Below are 15,109 nucleotides of genomic sequence, written 5' to 3' on the forward strand. Positions count from 1 at the left end.
TTTTATGGACTTGTAGAGACAACTCTATAAATGGAAGCGCTCCCGATGATTCAGCTGGTAAGTATTTCTCTACTCGCCCTTTTGCTGATGGGCTACGGCTTGGGTAAGGGCACCCCTCCTGGAAATTCAACCTGTTTCGTAATGCGTCGGGCAATTGACATTCAATCAGGTGGGCGGCGAGAAATTCTGATTGGCTGGGCCGCAGAGCCCCAGGATGCGGGCGTGCAGTCCTGGCTCATACCGTTTGCTCCCGGCTCATTCCGCTCGCCGCGGCGAGAAGCGGGCGCACTTGAGCTCCCCCCCCCCACCCCCTGCCTAGCTCGCGGGAGCCCGGACTTCCAGCATCTGCCGAAGCTCTCCCAGTTAAATCTGTCTTTACTATCAAAATTCGAGTCTTGGTGGACGGTCGGAGGAAAGCCCGAGGTAGGCACACGCGAAGTTGTTACTGGATAGGGAGAGTTCTCGGGAAGGTTAGGGAAGTTTCTTGAGTTGGCTCCCTGTGGGAGGCGGCTTCGGAGGGGGATGGAAGGGGAGCTTCCAACTAGAGAAGCCCACGGGGACCTAGTTGGGGTGCGACCTAATGGCACTCAGGGAGCTCCCGCAGCACCCCCAGCCCAGAGTTTCCGGCGCTAGCCGCGTGTACTGGATTACGTAGTCGGTGAGCGCGTGGAACTACGGGGGCAGGGAAGATGGGTCCCTGAGCGGGAGGTAGGTGGGTGGGCGGAGGAAGCACTGTCCGCTGCAGCCGGGGTAACTGGCAGGAGGATCCTCCTTGGCGGCGGCGGCGGGCAAAGTCCGAGTGCAGAGTCTGGTGGCCTGTCCTTGCGGGCGTGCCTCTGGGCTGGGAGCATCAGCAGGAGCGCTCCGCCCTGCAGCTCGCGGGCTCCGCTCCTGGGGTTCAGTCTCACCTGGGCCCCCTGTGATCACACCTTCGGCTCTTCTGCTGTGGTTTCTCCTCAGGTGGGGATGGATGTTGAAGAAGGCGGCCGTGGAGAAACAGGGGAAAAATTCTTGAAAATGAACAAAAAAAGGTAGCCAGTTTGTTTCACTTTCATACTTTACATTGCCTGAATCATTTGGGCGACATCCTTTTCAGCTTTACAGACTTTGTTGATCGTCTTCCTGCTTGCTGTTTTTGCTCTGCTCCATGGTCCAGTCTCGTGCTTCTGGTAAAACAGTCCCAAACTTTGCATTGTTGATGGTATGGTAGGTGGCACCATGGCCAAAACTACATTTAGGTGTTGATGTCTTTAAAAAGGCAATGATATCTGACATTTGTAGAATTTGTGAACAGAGACTAGTACCAAAACAGCTGTTAGCATGATGTGAAATTATCCCAATGTCTAACCACTCAGGGAGTGGAGATATATATACTCTATATATTTACATATCTGTATAAATATATAGAGTTAAAATTAAATTGGAAATTTTCATATGAACTCATGGTTTTTTAATAGATCAATTTCTGACCAGGGAAAGGGACAGTAGCAATGAGCACACTGAGTGCCAGACCTTGGTTTCTAAATACCACTCTTCACTAGAAGGACTGTGAACCCTGTGGAGAAATGGCTAATTCCAGGCAGGTCTGGGCAGGTGAAAAGAGTATACTTTGCTATGTCCGAACAAGGAAGTGGAGTTAAGTTATCAAAGGACACAGGAATTTGCCTGAAGGGGTTTCCACTGACCACAGATAGGACAGTATGAGAAACAAAAAGAATAATGACAAAACCTGATTGTAAAATACTGAATATAATCCATGAATCCATAATAAAATTCTGAGAGGAGGAGAAAAACTGAAAGGGTGAGGAGGAGAAAGAACAAAGGAACATTCTGTACAGAAAAATGCCGATTACCATTTTTGAACCTGCATTGTTATGATTGGTTCAGGCAAGGATTGTTAATGGAAAAGTTGTATCTAAGAATTATCCAAAATTCTCACTAATTAGAAAAAGAAAACTGGGCTTTTCCAGTGGAGAGATTCTGCAGTTAGTACTTGAACCAGAGATCAGACCTGACCCTATTCATGGTGGAATACACTGTGTTAGTGACACCACCTAGGAAACGTGTTAGCAAAAGCATTTAGTCTGAATCCAACCAAGCTTCTAGACTGATGTTCTCCAATAGAAATATAATGTGAGTCACATTTGTGACCATTAATTTTTAGTAGCAACATTAAGAGAAGTAAAAGGAAACAGGAGAAATTAATTTTGAAAATATATTTTAAGGAACCCAGTATATCCAAAATATTGTTTCTACCTGTAATCAGAATTATTAATCAGATACTTTACATCCTCTTTTTCATACACTGATGCCCTCTTAACTGCAGGGGTGTGTTCTAAGACCCCTGGTGAATGCCTGAAACCAAGGATAGTTCCTAACGCTACATACACAGTAGACCCTTGAACAGCACAGGTTTGAACTACACAGGCCTACTTATGCTCACTTTTTTTCAGTTGACCCACAGTCCCAACATTTGTTGTTCAAGGATCATCTGATAATTGGGAATCTGAGTGTGCAGAGGGCTAACTAAAGTTCTATACAGGCAGCCAGCTTCCTTAACCCTCCTGAGTTTTTTTAAGGGTTAGTTGCATATATATACTAGTTAGTTTTCCTATATATACATACCTGTGATAAAGTTTAATGTATATGTTAGGCACAGTAAGAGATTAATGATAATAACTAAAAATAGAACAGTTGTAACAATATTCTGTAATAAGAGCTATCTGAGTGGCTTTGGAACCATTAATAAAGTAAGGGTTACTTGAACACTGGCACTGCACTCCCCTGACAGTAGACCTGATAGATAGCTGCTAAGGAACTAAGAGGCAGGGAGCTGTAGAGCATGGGAATGCTGGTCAGAGGGATGATCCGTGTCTCCAGGGGGTGGGTGCTAAATTTCATCACTCTACCCAAAGTGGCGCACAATTTAAAACTTATAAATTGTTTGTTTCTGGAATTTTCCATTTAGTACCTTTGGACCACAGTTGACCACAGGTAACTGAAACCATGGAAAGAGGAACTACAGATATGGGGCGACTACCAAGTTTTCAAATCTGCTGTGTATTTATACTTATCGCATATCTCTATTTGAATTCAGTATGAAACAGACATATCCAAGGTGTGAAACATTCTGTAAGACATCTGTTCTTGTTCCTACAAAAAGTCAGCGGGGTGAGGAGCAGAAGGGCTTCTAGATTTAAGAAAGAGACCAAAGAGACATAACCACCAAAAATAATGTGTGGACCTCGATTACATCAGAGTTCAAAAAGAAAAAACCTATAGAAAACTTGCTCTCTTTTTAGATGCGATAATGGTAGGAAAGCATTAGCAATGATATTTGCAACTTTAAAATGGTTCAATAAAATATTAACAGTGACAATGTATATTTCAGTTGAAAACTGAAGAAAATATGGTAAAAATGTTAATAATTGTCAAATCTAGGTGAATGTTATTATTACCACTTCAATGTTTCTGCTTATTTAAAATTTTTATAATAAAAAATTTTCCTGTAAACAAAAAGACTTCACAAGGTAGAAAGTAGATCACTTCCTTTTGTTTTCAATCTAAAAAAACCTCTTGGTACTTTAAAGAAATTAGGACGCAAATGGTGATGTTGGGGTAAGAAATATTGAGAGTTTGTATAGGGAAGTGGTAAAGAAGTCAGTTCAAGCCGGCACATGACTTCATTTTAGTGTTCCTTCTTATTATGGCCTACAGACTTGTTTCAAACTAGAGATTTTTTTCAGTTAAGTATTTCTCATTGTGCTCATCATCGTTGATATTAATCTGTTCTTAATAAACCTATATGTTCTTCCCCCCAGTTTTATTGAGATATAATTAATATACAGTCCTGTATAAGGTATAAAGCATAATGGTTTGACTTCCATGTTTAATTAAATGATTACCACAATAATTTTAGTTAATATCCATCTCATACACATACAATAAAAAGAGAAAAACAAAACATATTTTTTCCTTTCGACAAGAGCGCTTAGGATCTACTTTCTAAACAACTTTCCCATGTGCCATAGAGTATTGTTAACTATAGCCAACATGGTGTGCATTACTAAACCCCTTGTATTTAAGCTTATAGCTAGAAGTTTGTGCCTTCAGACCGCCTTCCTTAACCCCACTCCCCATCCCAGTAACCATAAATCTGATCTCTTTGTCTATGAGTTTGCAGGGTTTTTTAAATTTATTTTTTATTTTAAAGATTTGTATTTATTTTTAGAGAGAGGAAAATGATTACCACAATAATTAAATGAAAAGAGGGACATAAATAAATAAATAAAGAAAGAAAGAATAAATAAAAAAAAAAGAGGGACACATCGATGTGAGAGAGAAACATCTATTAGCTGCCTCTGGTATACGCCCCAGCCAGGATGAACCCACAACCTAGGCACGTACCCTGACTGGGAGTTGAACCAGCAACATTTCACTTTGCAGGATGGTGCCCAACCAACCGAGCCACACTGGTCAGGGCTCGGTTTTTTTTAAAAAAAACTATGTATTCTGGTTTATAATTGTAAGGAAGCATATGTTTTGTTTATAGGTATGATGGCTAGATGACTGTACCACTAGGAATATCTGTATTTATAAAGATTCTTTTTTTTAAGATTTTATTTATTTATTTTTAGAGAGGAAAGGGAGGAAGATAGAGAGAGAGAGAGGGAAACATCAATGTGCGGTTGCTGGGGGTTATAGCCTGCAACCCAGGCATGTACCCTGGCTGGGAATCGAACCTGCGACACTTTGGTTCGCAGCCCGTGTTCAATCCACTGAGCTACGCCAGCTAGGGCAAGATTCTTAATTAAAATGAGGTTTGATGAGTGACTTCCCTCTGGTCAGCTCTGTGTTTCAAGCTGACGGGGGAAGTGAGCAATCAAGCAGGGGTGGGAGTCCTTGTAGAAGTGCACATCCTTACAGTGCAGTGACTCAGAAGGCCCAGGTTGCACTGAATATCTGGTGTTGAGGGGATAGACTTTTTAATTTAAATCTTGACTTTGTTCTGAGCTGTGTGACCTTGGATAAGCTAGTTAGCTTCTGTCACCTGCAGTTTTCTTATCTCTAAAAAGACAAAAATGTGCCTGCTTTACAGAGATTAAAATTAAATAACTTTGGATGGTGAATGCTCAATGCAATATACAGATCATGTGTTATAGAAATGTATGCTTGAAACCTATATAATTTTATTAACTAATATCACCCCAATAAATTTAATACAATTAAAAAGTGTTAAATGAGATCATGTATGGGAAGTGTTTACTTAGCCAGTGACTCAGGAACATTATAACATTTCCAAAGTAGCAGCAGTTTTAGAGAAGGAAAAAAGTAAATAAAAAGCTTGGAGCTAAAACTCAATTATGTGTAGCTATTTTTCTCCTCTCATTCTGGTTCCAGGGTTACTGAAACCAGGCGTTTACTCAGAATAGGGTGGGACCACGTTTGAAGAGTAATGTTTGTATATTGTGTGTGTTTATGTCTGTCTAACATCACTCCAAAGCGAAATATGGGGTAACTCTGGGTTTTTTTCTTTAGAAGTCTCTTCAGCTCTGACCATGTTAGTGCAAAGAACAATGACAAAGCAGAGTTTACTTTTTAAACTTGAAAACCTGTGTAAAAATGAAGTGGTTCTCTGAAATTGTCTTTCTTTTGTACATTTGAAAATAGGGATGCGGAGGAGGGTAATGGTTGGTTTTTCTTCATGACCTAGGTGGCAGTTCCATAGAGTGGAAAACGGGTTGCGGTTAGATTCATTTGAATCTAGTCTCAGAATAATAATCGACTTTCTTGTTATGCCAGAGGGCAGCTGTTTTTGCAGTTTACGGACGGTCTTCCTTGACTTTGTCTGCAGTGTTTCTAGGTTGCATTTATTGTCATAAGGGTCTATTTAGGACTCCAAACATCATTTCAGAATTAGATTTGCATGTAGTGATTTAATTACTTTTCTTTCTAGGTTGGTTGATGCCCAGCATCTGATTGCCACTACCCTCCACTGGTAGAGGGAATGATTAAGGTTAATCTGGGTAGTAGATATCCTCTCTACTTCTAGAATTACTTAGATGATAAGGGCATTAGTTTGGGAGAGGATGAATGATTTTCTAATTAGAGTAAAAACAGAAAGCTCTCTTTTCTGTTATTTTTTTTCTAATTGCAAAAGTAATGTGTCTGTGTGTGTGTTTATCATAGAAAATTAGGAAATATAAAGGCATAAGGAAGAAAATATTTTGATAAAAATCTCAAACCCCAGTGATAACCACACATATAGATTTCCAAGATACATGTAAACATGTTTAAACTTCATAAATGGGATCATATAGAGTAACCTGTTTTTTTTAATTGAATAATACATTGTAGGCATGTTATAAGCTCTATGTTAGCTTGATAATTTAAAATTTATAGTTTTTTTCATTGTAATTCTATTCCTATGTTTTTCAGTAAAAAAAATGAGAAGAAAGAAAAGAAACCAACTGTCAGTATATTTACAATGGTGAGTTTTGAATTTACTTACTATACAGAATACTTAGGAAATTGACTTCTCCTTACCTGGAGAAGAGATATTTCACCTCATACAATTATTTCTTGGAGGGCATGTTAATGGAGAAGTAAAATGTATTGGTTTGATTTAGCTTATTTTCAGATAAGTACTGATTTTAATTTGCCATGTGAATTGAGTCTCAGTAGCCATCCTTCCTGTGTTAGATTTCAGTATCCTCCTTATTAGTTTTGTCTCCAGTGATCTATGGCAAGCACCTCTCCCATAGATAACAGATCTCTCAGCTACCTGGATGAGACCAGCCACGTGAGGTGTGGTTCAAATAAGACACCAGGTTCCCTGTTTTCAATGACTCTGAAATGTCGGTTTTGAATCAAAGTCCCAGGTCCTTATATAATGGTTTACAATGAATTGTTTTATTACTGTGACTTAGTACATGTAATATCCTTTGTGCTCAGTAGCTGATAATCTAGAATTTGAAAACCTTAATATAATTCTTGATCTCATTTTCTGTTGGCACAGTGGTTCTCTTTAATCAATTGGGAATAAGACAGGTGCTTTATAGATATGGCTGGTTGTTGGTCTCTCTCTGCCTGAATTGAACTGAAATTCATTTTGAAGCCAAAACATTTCTGTCTTTTGTAGTTTTTATTATTTGCAGCTTAATTTTTATTTATTTATTTTTAGGGAGAGGGGAAGGGAGGGAGAAAGAGAGGGGGAGAAACATTGATGTGTGAGAGAAACATTGATCCATTGCCTTTCTCATGTCCCCAGCCAGGGACCTGGCCTGCAATCCAGGCATGATGAGACTTGGCCAGGAATCAAACAGGCGACTTTTAAGTTTGTGGGACGATGCCCAACCCACTGAGCTATACCAGTCAGGGCTTTGTAGCTTAAATTTTAAAGAAAATCTTATATTTTAGAAAATTTAACAGACCTAATACACTGAGATAACACTATCAATACAATTCAAGCCACAAAAGAATGAAAATCTGGAACTACAATGTGAGATAATAACACACATGTAGCTCTATATGCCATGTATTGTTCTAAGTATCTTATATATGCCTCATTTTGTTCCTTACCAGAGATAGATACTATTGGGTTGGCCAAAAGTTTGCTCAGTTTTTCTTGTAAAATAAAAGATACATTTTTTTTGTTTTCACCAATAACTTTATTGATTTGGATATTTTGAGTATGTTGGCTATCTCCCACATGGTAGAATGTTGATTGTTCTCAATTAATATCTCGATTTGATTGCTATCAAATCAACTGGTCTACATGACCATGGAGCATCATCCAGCAAGAAATCTCTACCATGAAACTTTGCAAACCACTATTGAAATGTTTGATCAGTCACAGCACCTTCTCCATACACTACACCAATCTTTTTCTGCATTTCAGTTGTGCTTTTACCTTTCTTGAAATAATAAAGCATAATATGCCAGAAATGTTGCTTATTTTCTTCCATCTTCAATATTAAAACTGGCTACACAAAAATTCACCAGTTTTGATAAGTTTTTTTAAATACACGCTGATATGGCAGCTGTTACAATACAATCTAATGAAATTATTTCAACTGGAGTTAAAGACAACTAAGCACTGCTAGAGCTATCATATGGAAGAAAACAGAACAAACTTTTTGGTTTGGTTTATCCCAATATTCCTCTGAGATAAATACTATTGTTATTCTAATTTTGCAGATGAAGAAACTGAGGGCAGACATATAAACCTGCCCAAGAATACACAGTGGGGCCAGGATTCAGACTGGGGAACTTCACATTCTAAATCACAGTGCTCAGGATGGCATAGAAAGAATATATTCTAGGCCTTTTGACAGAGTACTATACTACAAATGTGTCCTTTTCCTGAAGAGTTGACATGGAAAACAGTGAACTTGTATGTAAAAGCTAAAACACAAGGACACATTAAGAAAGTTTAACAATAAAATGCTAATGTTACTAGATGGCTTAATTAATAACAGTGTCCAGCTAAGACAAAAACTCATGTGTGTTGGTGGTTTCCAAGAACCCAGGTTTGATGATTCAGTAGAGGAACCCCCAGGACTCAGTATGGTTAAGGTGTGTTATGGTTAGAAGGGTACAAAGTAGAATCAGCCATGGGAAAAGGCACAAAGAGGGACATTCAGGAGAAACCAGGCACAAGTTCCCCAAGTCCTCTCCCAGTGGAGTCACACGTTATTCCCCAGGTGATGAGTTGTGGCAACACGTGTAAAAGGTTGTCTATCAGAGGAACTCTGAGGCTGGGTGTGCAAGGTTTTTACTGGGGCTGATACTATAGGCCCAGCACATACCAAAATTCCAGACTTGCAGAAGGAAGGCAGGTTTTCAGGATAAACCACATTGTGCAAATAGTTCTAGCTTCTTTATCAGTTAGGATGGCCATAACCCTCCCCAAATCCAGGTTCTAGATTTCAGCCTTGTATGCAGGCCTTTCTAAACTTGGCCCTCTGAGGCTCACAGTATTAACTGTTTTCTGCATACCATCCCTGTTCCCTTATTTCTACTATGAGACTTCTTGGCAATCTTGAGAAAGTGATAAAAAAGATAAGGAATAGATTCAATTTTTTCTACTAGCCTTTACTTTATATATATAAGGCCTTATTTCAACACTTACAGAAACATGTAAGTAGAAAACAGTTGAAGGCTCGTGAGGAAATGGGGACCAATGGAATTATGGGCAGGAAAAATGCAAGTTAGGCTGCAATTCCTATACAAAGCACTCCTGAAAGATTGTACACACTTGCCAGGATTATGCTGTGGATTGAACTCTCAGCTTTCTACTTTATGTATCTTGTTGAAACAGTTTTTTTTCCAGATAGCTAATAGCTAGCAATGTTACCTGCTTCCTCTCTGCCAGGCATTTGTTAAGCACTCCATATATGGTTTTTTAACTTAATATTCATGATAACTTGCTGATGTAGGCACTTGGGTTATCCTTATGATCCAGATGATGAAAAGGACTCAGAAAAGGTAAGCAGTACATTCAAAGTCACCAAATCACAAAACGAATAAGAAGTCAAGTCAAGAATTTTGCCCAGATCAGCATAGTCTAGATAGCCAGGGCTTTTCACAACTTGATTTATGACAGTTTGACTGGGTAAGCTTTTATCTGCCTAGAATTGAAGAGTCCTTTGTTGATAGTTATCTTCTGATCACTTGGTCATTTCTGAGTCATTGAGGACCACCTGGTTCAGTGTCTCCCTTTTCACCCCTGGTGCCCCTACTATTCTGAGTAGCCTTTATGGTGTTATGGATAACTACTCCTTGACCTTCATGGCTGCGATAATCTTTCCCCCTCCTTCACCCCAGCCAGCCACTCATATACCCACAACCTGGCTTTTGTTGTTTGAAACTTCTGTCTGCAAAGTGACCAGTTGAAGCGGCCTGCCTGAATTAGGCAGCCAACTGTCTTCTCTTTTCAGTCTGTTCACTGTCCTCTCTGGATCGTTAGGCCTCAGCCCCTTCCAGTCTTCTTTCTCCTCCTAATCCTGCTTAAAGTAATGGCCATCTCTTTCGTTATTCACTTGCCCAAGCTAGAAACTTCCTTTTACCTGTCACTAGTCATATACAGCCCAGGCAAAATCAGCCATCTGCCTTCTTGGTGCCTGAGTCCTTACATCTGACTGGTGCTGGGGAAAATCTCACAGCGGGGTGCACCCAGCACAGCCTGGGTACTATTCTACTGTTCTTTTCACTGTGTCAAACCTCTGCTCTTCCAATTTCCCCACTTCTGCTCCCCTCACCCTCAACACCTCTTGTTCTTGGCAGATAACCTCATCTTTTATTATATAAACAAAATAAAAGCCACCTGACAAGTTTTTCACTCTTTTCTTCCATTCTACAGACATACCTACCTGTACCTGAGTTAGTCCCCTCTTCCTTCCCTTTTGTTACAACAGAGGCAGCATCTGGTCCTTAAAAGTCATTACTTACTTGTACTTTGGCTCCCATGTAATCTGCCTTCTCAAGAACCTTATTTATTATCATTTCTTTTCTGCATCTTCAGTATTTCCCCCTGAACTGGGTCTTTCCATTGGCATTTACACATCAGGTGTCTTTAATTTTATTAGTGTCATTCTTTGCGGATTTTAATCATCATTCTCCTCTAGCTTGCTTCCCACACAAAAGTTGGCTTGGCTTTCTGTTTCAGTTTCACCTTGCAGTCACTTCTTTTTTTTTTTTTAGTTTTTTTTAAAGATTTTATTTATTTATTTTTAGAGAGGGAAGGGAGGGAGATAGAGAGAGAGTAACATCAATGTGCAGTTGCTGGGGGTTATGGCCTGCAACCCAGGCATGTACCCTGGCTGGGAATCGAACCTGAGACACTTTGGTTCACAGCCCACGCTCAATCCACTGAGCTACTCCAGCCAGGGTTTAAGATTATTTTTTTAATCCCCATCCAAGGATATATTTATTGATTTTAGAGAGGAAGGGAGAGATAGAGAGAGAAACATCGATGTAAGAGATGAACATCAGTTGGTTACCTCCTGTACCTGCCCTGACCCGGGATTGAACCTGCAAACTTTTGGTGCATGGGATGCTGCTCCAACCAACTGAGCCACCCGGCCAGAGCCAGTCACTTCTTAACATATTATAATTTGGCTTTGTCTCTACCACTCACCAAATTCAGCAGACATGTTTTGATTCTATGCTGACCAGTAAGCACTTGACACTCTCCACCATAATCTTTCTTCTGTTTGCTTCTGTAATGCTGCAGTCTGTTGACTTTCCTCTCAGCTCCTTGATTTTTTCTTGTGTCACTTTTGCCCGTGAAGTTCGAGTTCCACAACCCCATCTTCCAGGAGTCAGTGATGATGCTGGCATTTCTCTAGTTTCATGCAGCTGTTTCCTAATTGTTTTTTATGCAAACCCCCTGCACAACTATAGTGTCTTCTGTCTGGTTTTAGTGGTATCCTACTGATTTCTAGTTACTTTTGTTCCTCCATGAAGAACACTGGCACGTGATTACCTCTGCTTCATTTACCTGTGCTCTCATTATTCTTTTATTTTTGGTAACTTTATTAATGACTCCTCGCCTCAACATTCTTTGACTTCTTCGGTTCCAACAATCTTCACCCCTACTTTATCTTAGTTAAGTTACATTTGGGGACGAGAACCATGGACTTAGCATCTGGGTAGACTCCCATCTCTGAAGCTGTAAACTCAAATGGATATCTTCACCCTCAATTCCTGATTCCTTCTAGCTTAGCCGTTCCTCTTTACTATCCTTTTTCTCTTTGACAATGTGCATTCATTTCTAAGAACTGCTGTAACAAAATACCACTAACTTAATGACTTAAAACAATGCAGGTTTATAACCTTACAGCTCTGGGGCCAGAAGTCTCACTGGGCTAAAATCAAGGTGCTTGCAGGGCTGAATTCCTGCTGCAGGCTCCAAGAGAGAACCTGTTCCCTTCCCTTTTTTAGCTTCCAGAGGCTGCCTGCATGGCCCCTTCCTTGCATCACTCTAACCTCTTAAGTCTTCATTCATTTCTCCTGCTCCTGACTTTGGTCCCCTTGGCTCCCTCTTATAAGGACCCTTGTGATTGCATTAGGCCCACCTGGGTAATCCAAGATACTCTCCCCAATTTAAAATCCTAACATATGCAAAGTTCCTTTTACCATGTAAGGAAACATATTTGTAGGTTCCTGGGATAAGGGTGTGGACATATTTGAGAGGAGGAGGGCATTATTCTGCATTCCACACCTGGTCAAGACTTTGATTGATTGATTGATTTTTTTATTGATGAGAGAGAGAGAGGTTTGTCGTTCCACTCATTCATGGGTTGATTCTTGTATGTGCCCAGACTGGGGATCCCGCAACCTTGGCACATCAGGATGGCACTATAACCAGTGGAGCTACCCAGCTAGAGCTTTGTTTGCTGTCTTCATCACTCTCTTTGCTACTAGTCTTCCTCCATTTCTGCTCTTCTAAAAACTATTTTATCCATAGGAGCCACATCAGATAACCTCAGTTCTGTCCTTAAAACTCTCTAGTTCCTTTCCTTTACACTTAGATGGGAAGTGTAGAGTAGACCCCAGACTCCTTCCCACGGGTATAAAAGGCCCTCCCTCTGACCTGTCTCATCTCTGACTTCACTTCAGACTCTTCTCCTTCACTCTGCTCTTGCCACAGTGGTAATTCTGTTTGGTCCTTGAGACACACCAAACTTATATTCATCCCAGGACAAAGCTTTGCATTTGCTCTTCCCGTCTGGAATGCTCTGTCTCCAGATTGTCACATGACTGACTAATTTATAGCCTTCTTGTCACTGTGGTCTCAGCTTAGATATTGCCTTCTCAGAGAGATATCCCTTATTAGCCAGTCTAAGCCAGCTGACCCTGCCTGTCACTGTGGCTCAGGCTCCATGACAGCAGAGGTTTTGTATGTTTTGTTCATTGATATACTCCAAGTACCTAGAACAGTGCCTGGAACTTTAGTAGGTACTTGGATATTTTACTATTTGTACTAGAATGCAAGATTTATGAGGCGAGGTATCTTGTCTTATTCACTGTTGTTGCCAGTACCTACAACCAAACATAATCCTTAGTAGGTGCTTAATAAATATCTTTTGGATGTTAAATGAATAAGTGAATGAATGAATGGATTTACCCTCTGCAACCAGACACCATGGTTAGGTCATATTCGCCATCTAGGCTGCTGAATGTTATCTAAACCACTCTCCTGCCAGCACTTTCTATTCCTCTCCCCATCCCCTCCGGGAAGCCCAACCCTGTCTTTCAGTGTTGATGAACCTTTCTTACTTGTGGTTCTGGTTCACCCCCTCTCTCTTCCCATTCAGCACCTAACTATATATTTTCCATTTCCTTGTATTTAAAGGGCTCCAATTATAATTAATTTATGCCTCCATCTTACATTTCATCTGATATGTTACACTTTTTTTTTGTCAAGCTGCTCCTTCATTATAAGCTCCTGGAAAGTCATTAATTTTTACATTTCTAAAACCAATAACAATATTTACTTATATACAGTATGTTATATTAAATGCTTAATTAAAGCTTCTTTTATTAAGTCTTATTTTTATCCTCATAACAACTCTGTGAGCCTTACTGTATATATGAATGTTGTCCTTCTTTTTTACAAGTAGATACTGAGGCTGAAGGTTATTAAGAGACTTTTTTCCCAAAGTCTCCTCCCTTGCAAGTGACAGAGCTAGGACATTCCACTGAGGCTTTTGTCCTACTCGGCATTGTGCTACCACCTTCCTCAGATCTTCTCTCTCTCCCCTTTTTTTAAATCCTGACTTGAGGATATGTTTATTGATTTTAGAAAGAAATCAAGGAGAGAGAGAGAAAAAGAGAGAGAGAGAGAGATGTTGATGTGAGAGAAACATCAATTGGTTGCCTCCCATATGTGCCCTGACCAGGGATCAAACCCTCAACCTTTTAGTGTACCAGCTGAGCTCTGACCAACTGAGCCACCTGGCCAGGGATCCTCCAACCAACCAACGCTCCAGAAACCAATCTTGCCTCAAGCCACGAAGAAATAGGACATTCTGAACTCTCTTAACTTTGTCCCAAATTTTTAAAATTCTTGGAAACTTGTTTGCGTCTGTGCCCATTCCTAACTTGTTACCTTCTAGCTTGAGATGAAGAGATACATACCTTTGCCTGCTTGAGAATCCTCCTTCCTTCACCAAGTTTTATTATGAAAATTTCCCAACATATACAAAAGTAGAATAGTAAAATTCACTTTTACATGCCCATTGTCTATACCTAATAGTTGTTAACATTTTACTACGTTTCACCTGAATTTATAGATTTTATGATGTTTCATATGTAACTATCTCAGTTTATACCTCTTAAAAATTTCCTACAAAACATTTTCTTATAAAACATAACACAGTGATCATATTTGACAAAATAAACATAACTCCTTGAAGTATGTCATGCTCAGTGCATAGGCAAATTTTTCCAATTATATCCCCCCAAAAGCCTTACAATTGATTTGTTCAAAACAGGACCCAGTCAGTGATGACATTTGGATATTGTGTCTCCTGAGTATAGACAGTTTTCTCCTCTTTTAAAATGTCATCGACATGTCGAGAAGACTGTACCTATTGCCCTGTACAGACTGTCTCACCTTCTGGACTGTTTTCATTGCTTCCTTATGGTGTCATTTAACTTGTTCTTCCATGCTTTGCATTTCTTATATCCTGACAATTAGTTCTAAAGATTTTGAGACATTCATGGGAAATATTTTGGTTAAGAAAATTGTATTGGGGTGCTATTTACTTCATGTCTCATCACATCTAAAAACATCAAATGTCAGGGAATTCTACTTTTTTACGGTGTTAAGCTTGATCACTTAGTTTAGATGATGACAGATTGGATCCCTCCATTGTAGAGGTATCTCTACCTCCTTGCAGCGGTGAGGGAATTTGAGGCATCATGGGATGTGGGGGAGCTTCATCCGGCAGAGCTCCTCTGGGCTGCCGCAGATGAGAATAAATCTACCAAGACATGATCTGCTTGGTAGGAAAGGGAGGAAAGGTGGCTGGTCTCTCAGAGGGGAAAGGCCTTGAGCCTGTTCCTCATTGGGCTTTTGTTGGGTTTAATTTGCACAGGA

At 40.0% G+C, this 15,109-nt stretch overlaps 1 protein-coding gene across 1 annotated transcript in view; it reads left to right on the forward strand.

Annotated features, from left to right (window-relative positions):
• The first annotated feature begins 256 nt into the window (after positions 1–256).
• Positions 257–15,109, forward strand: part of ABCB1 (ATP binding cassette subfamily B member 1) — an 84,029-nt gene continuing 69,176 nt past the window's right edge. The window contains exons 1-3 of the mRNA XM_045827989.1: positions 257–423; positions 961–1,031; positions 6,439–6,490. Of these exons, the coding sequence (XP_045683945.1) occupies positions 967–1,031; positions 6,439–6,490 (117 nt within the window). The 5' untranslated portion in view covers positions 257–423; positions 961–966. The remainder of the gene's footprint in view (positions 424–960; positions 1,032–6,438; positions 6,491–15,109) is intronic.

The sequence above is a fragment of the Phyllostomus hastatus genome, unplaced genomic scaffold, assembly GCF_019186645.2.
Source record: "Phyllostomus hastatus isolate PE091 unplaced genomic scaffold, TTU_PhHast_1.1 phas_scaffold_78, whole genome shotgun sequence".
Taxonomy (NCBI): Eukaryota; Metazoa; Chordata; class Mammalia; order Chiroptera; family Phyllostomidae; genus Phyllostomus; species Phyllostomus hastatus.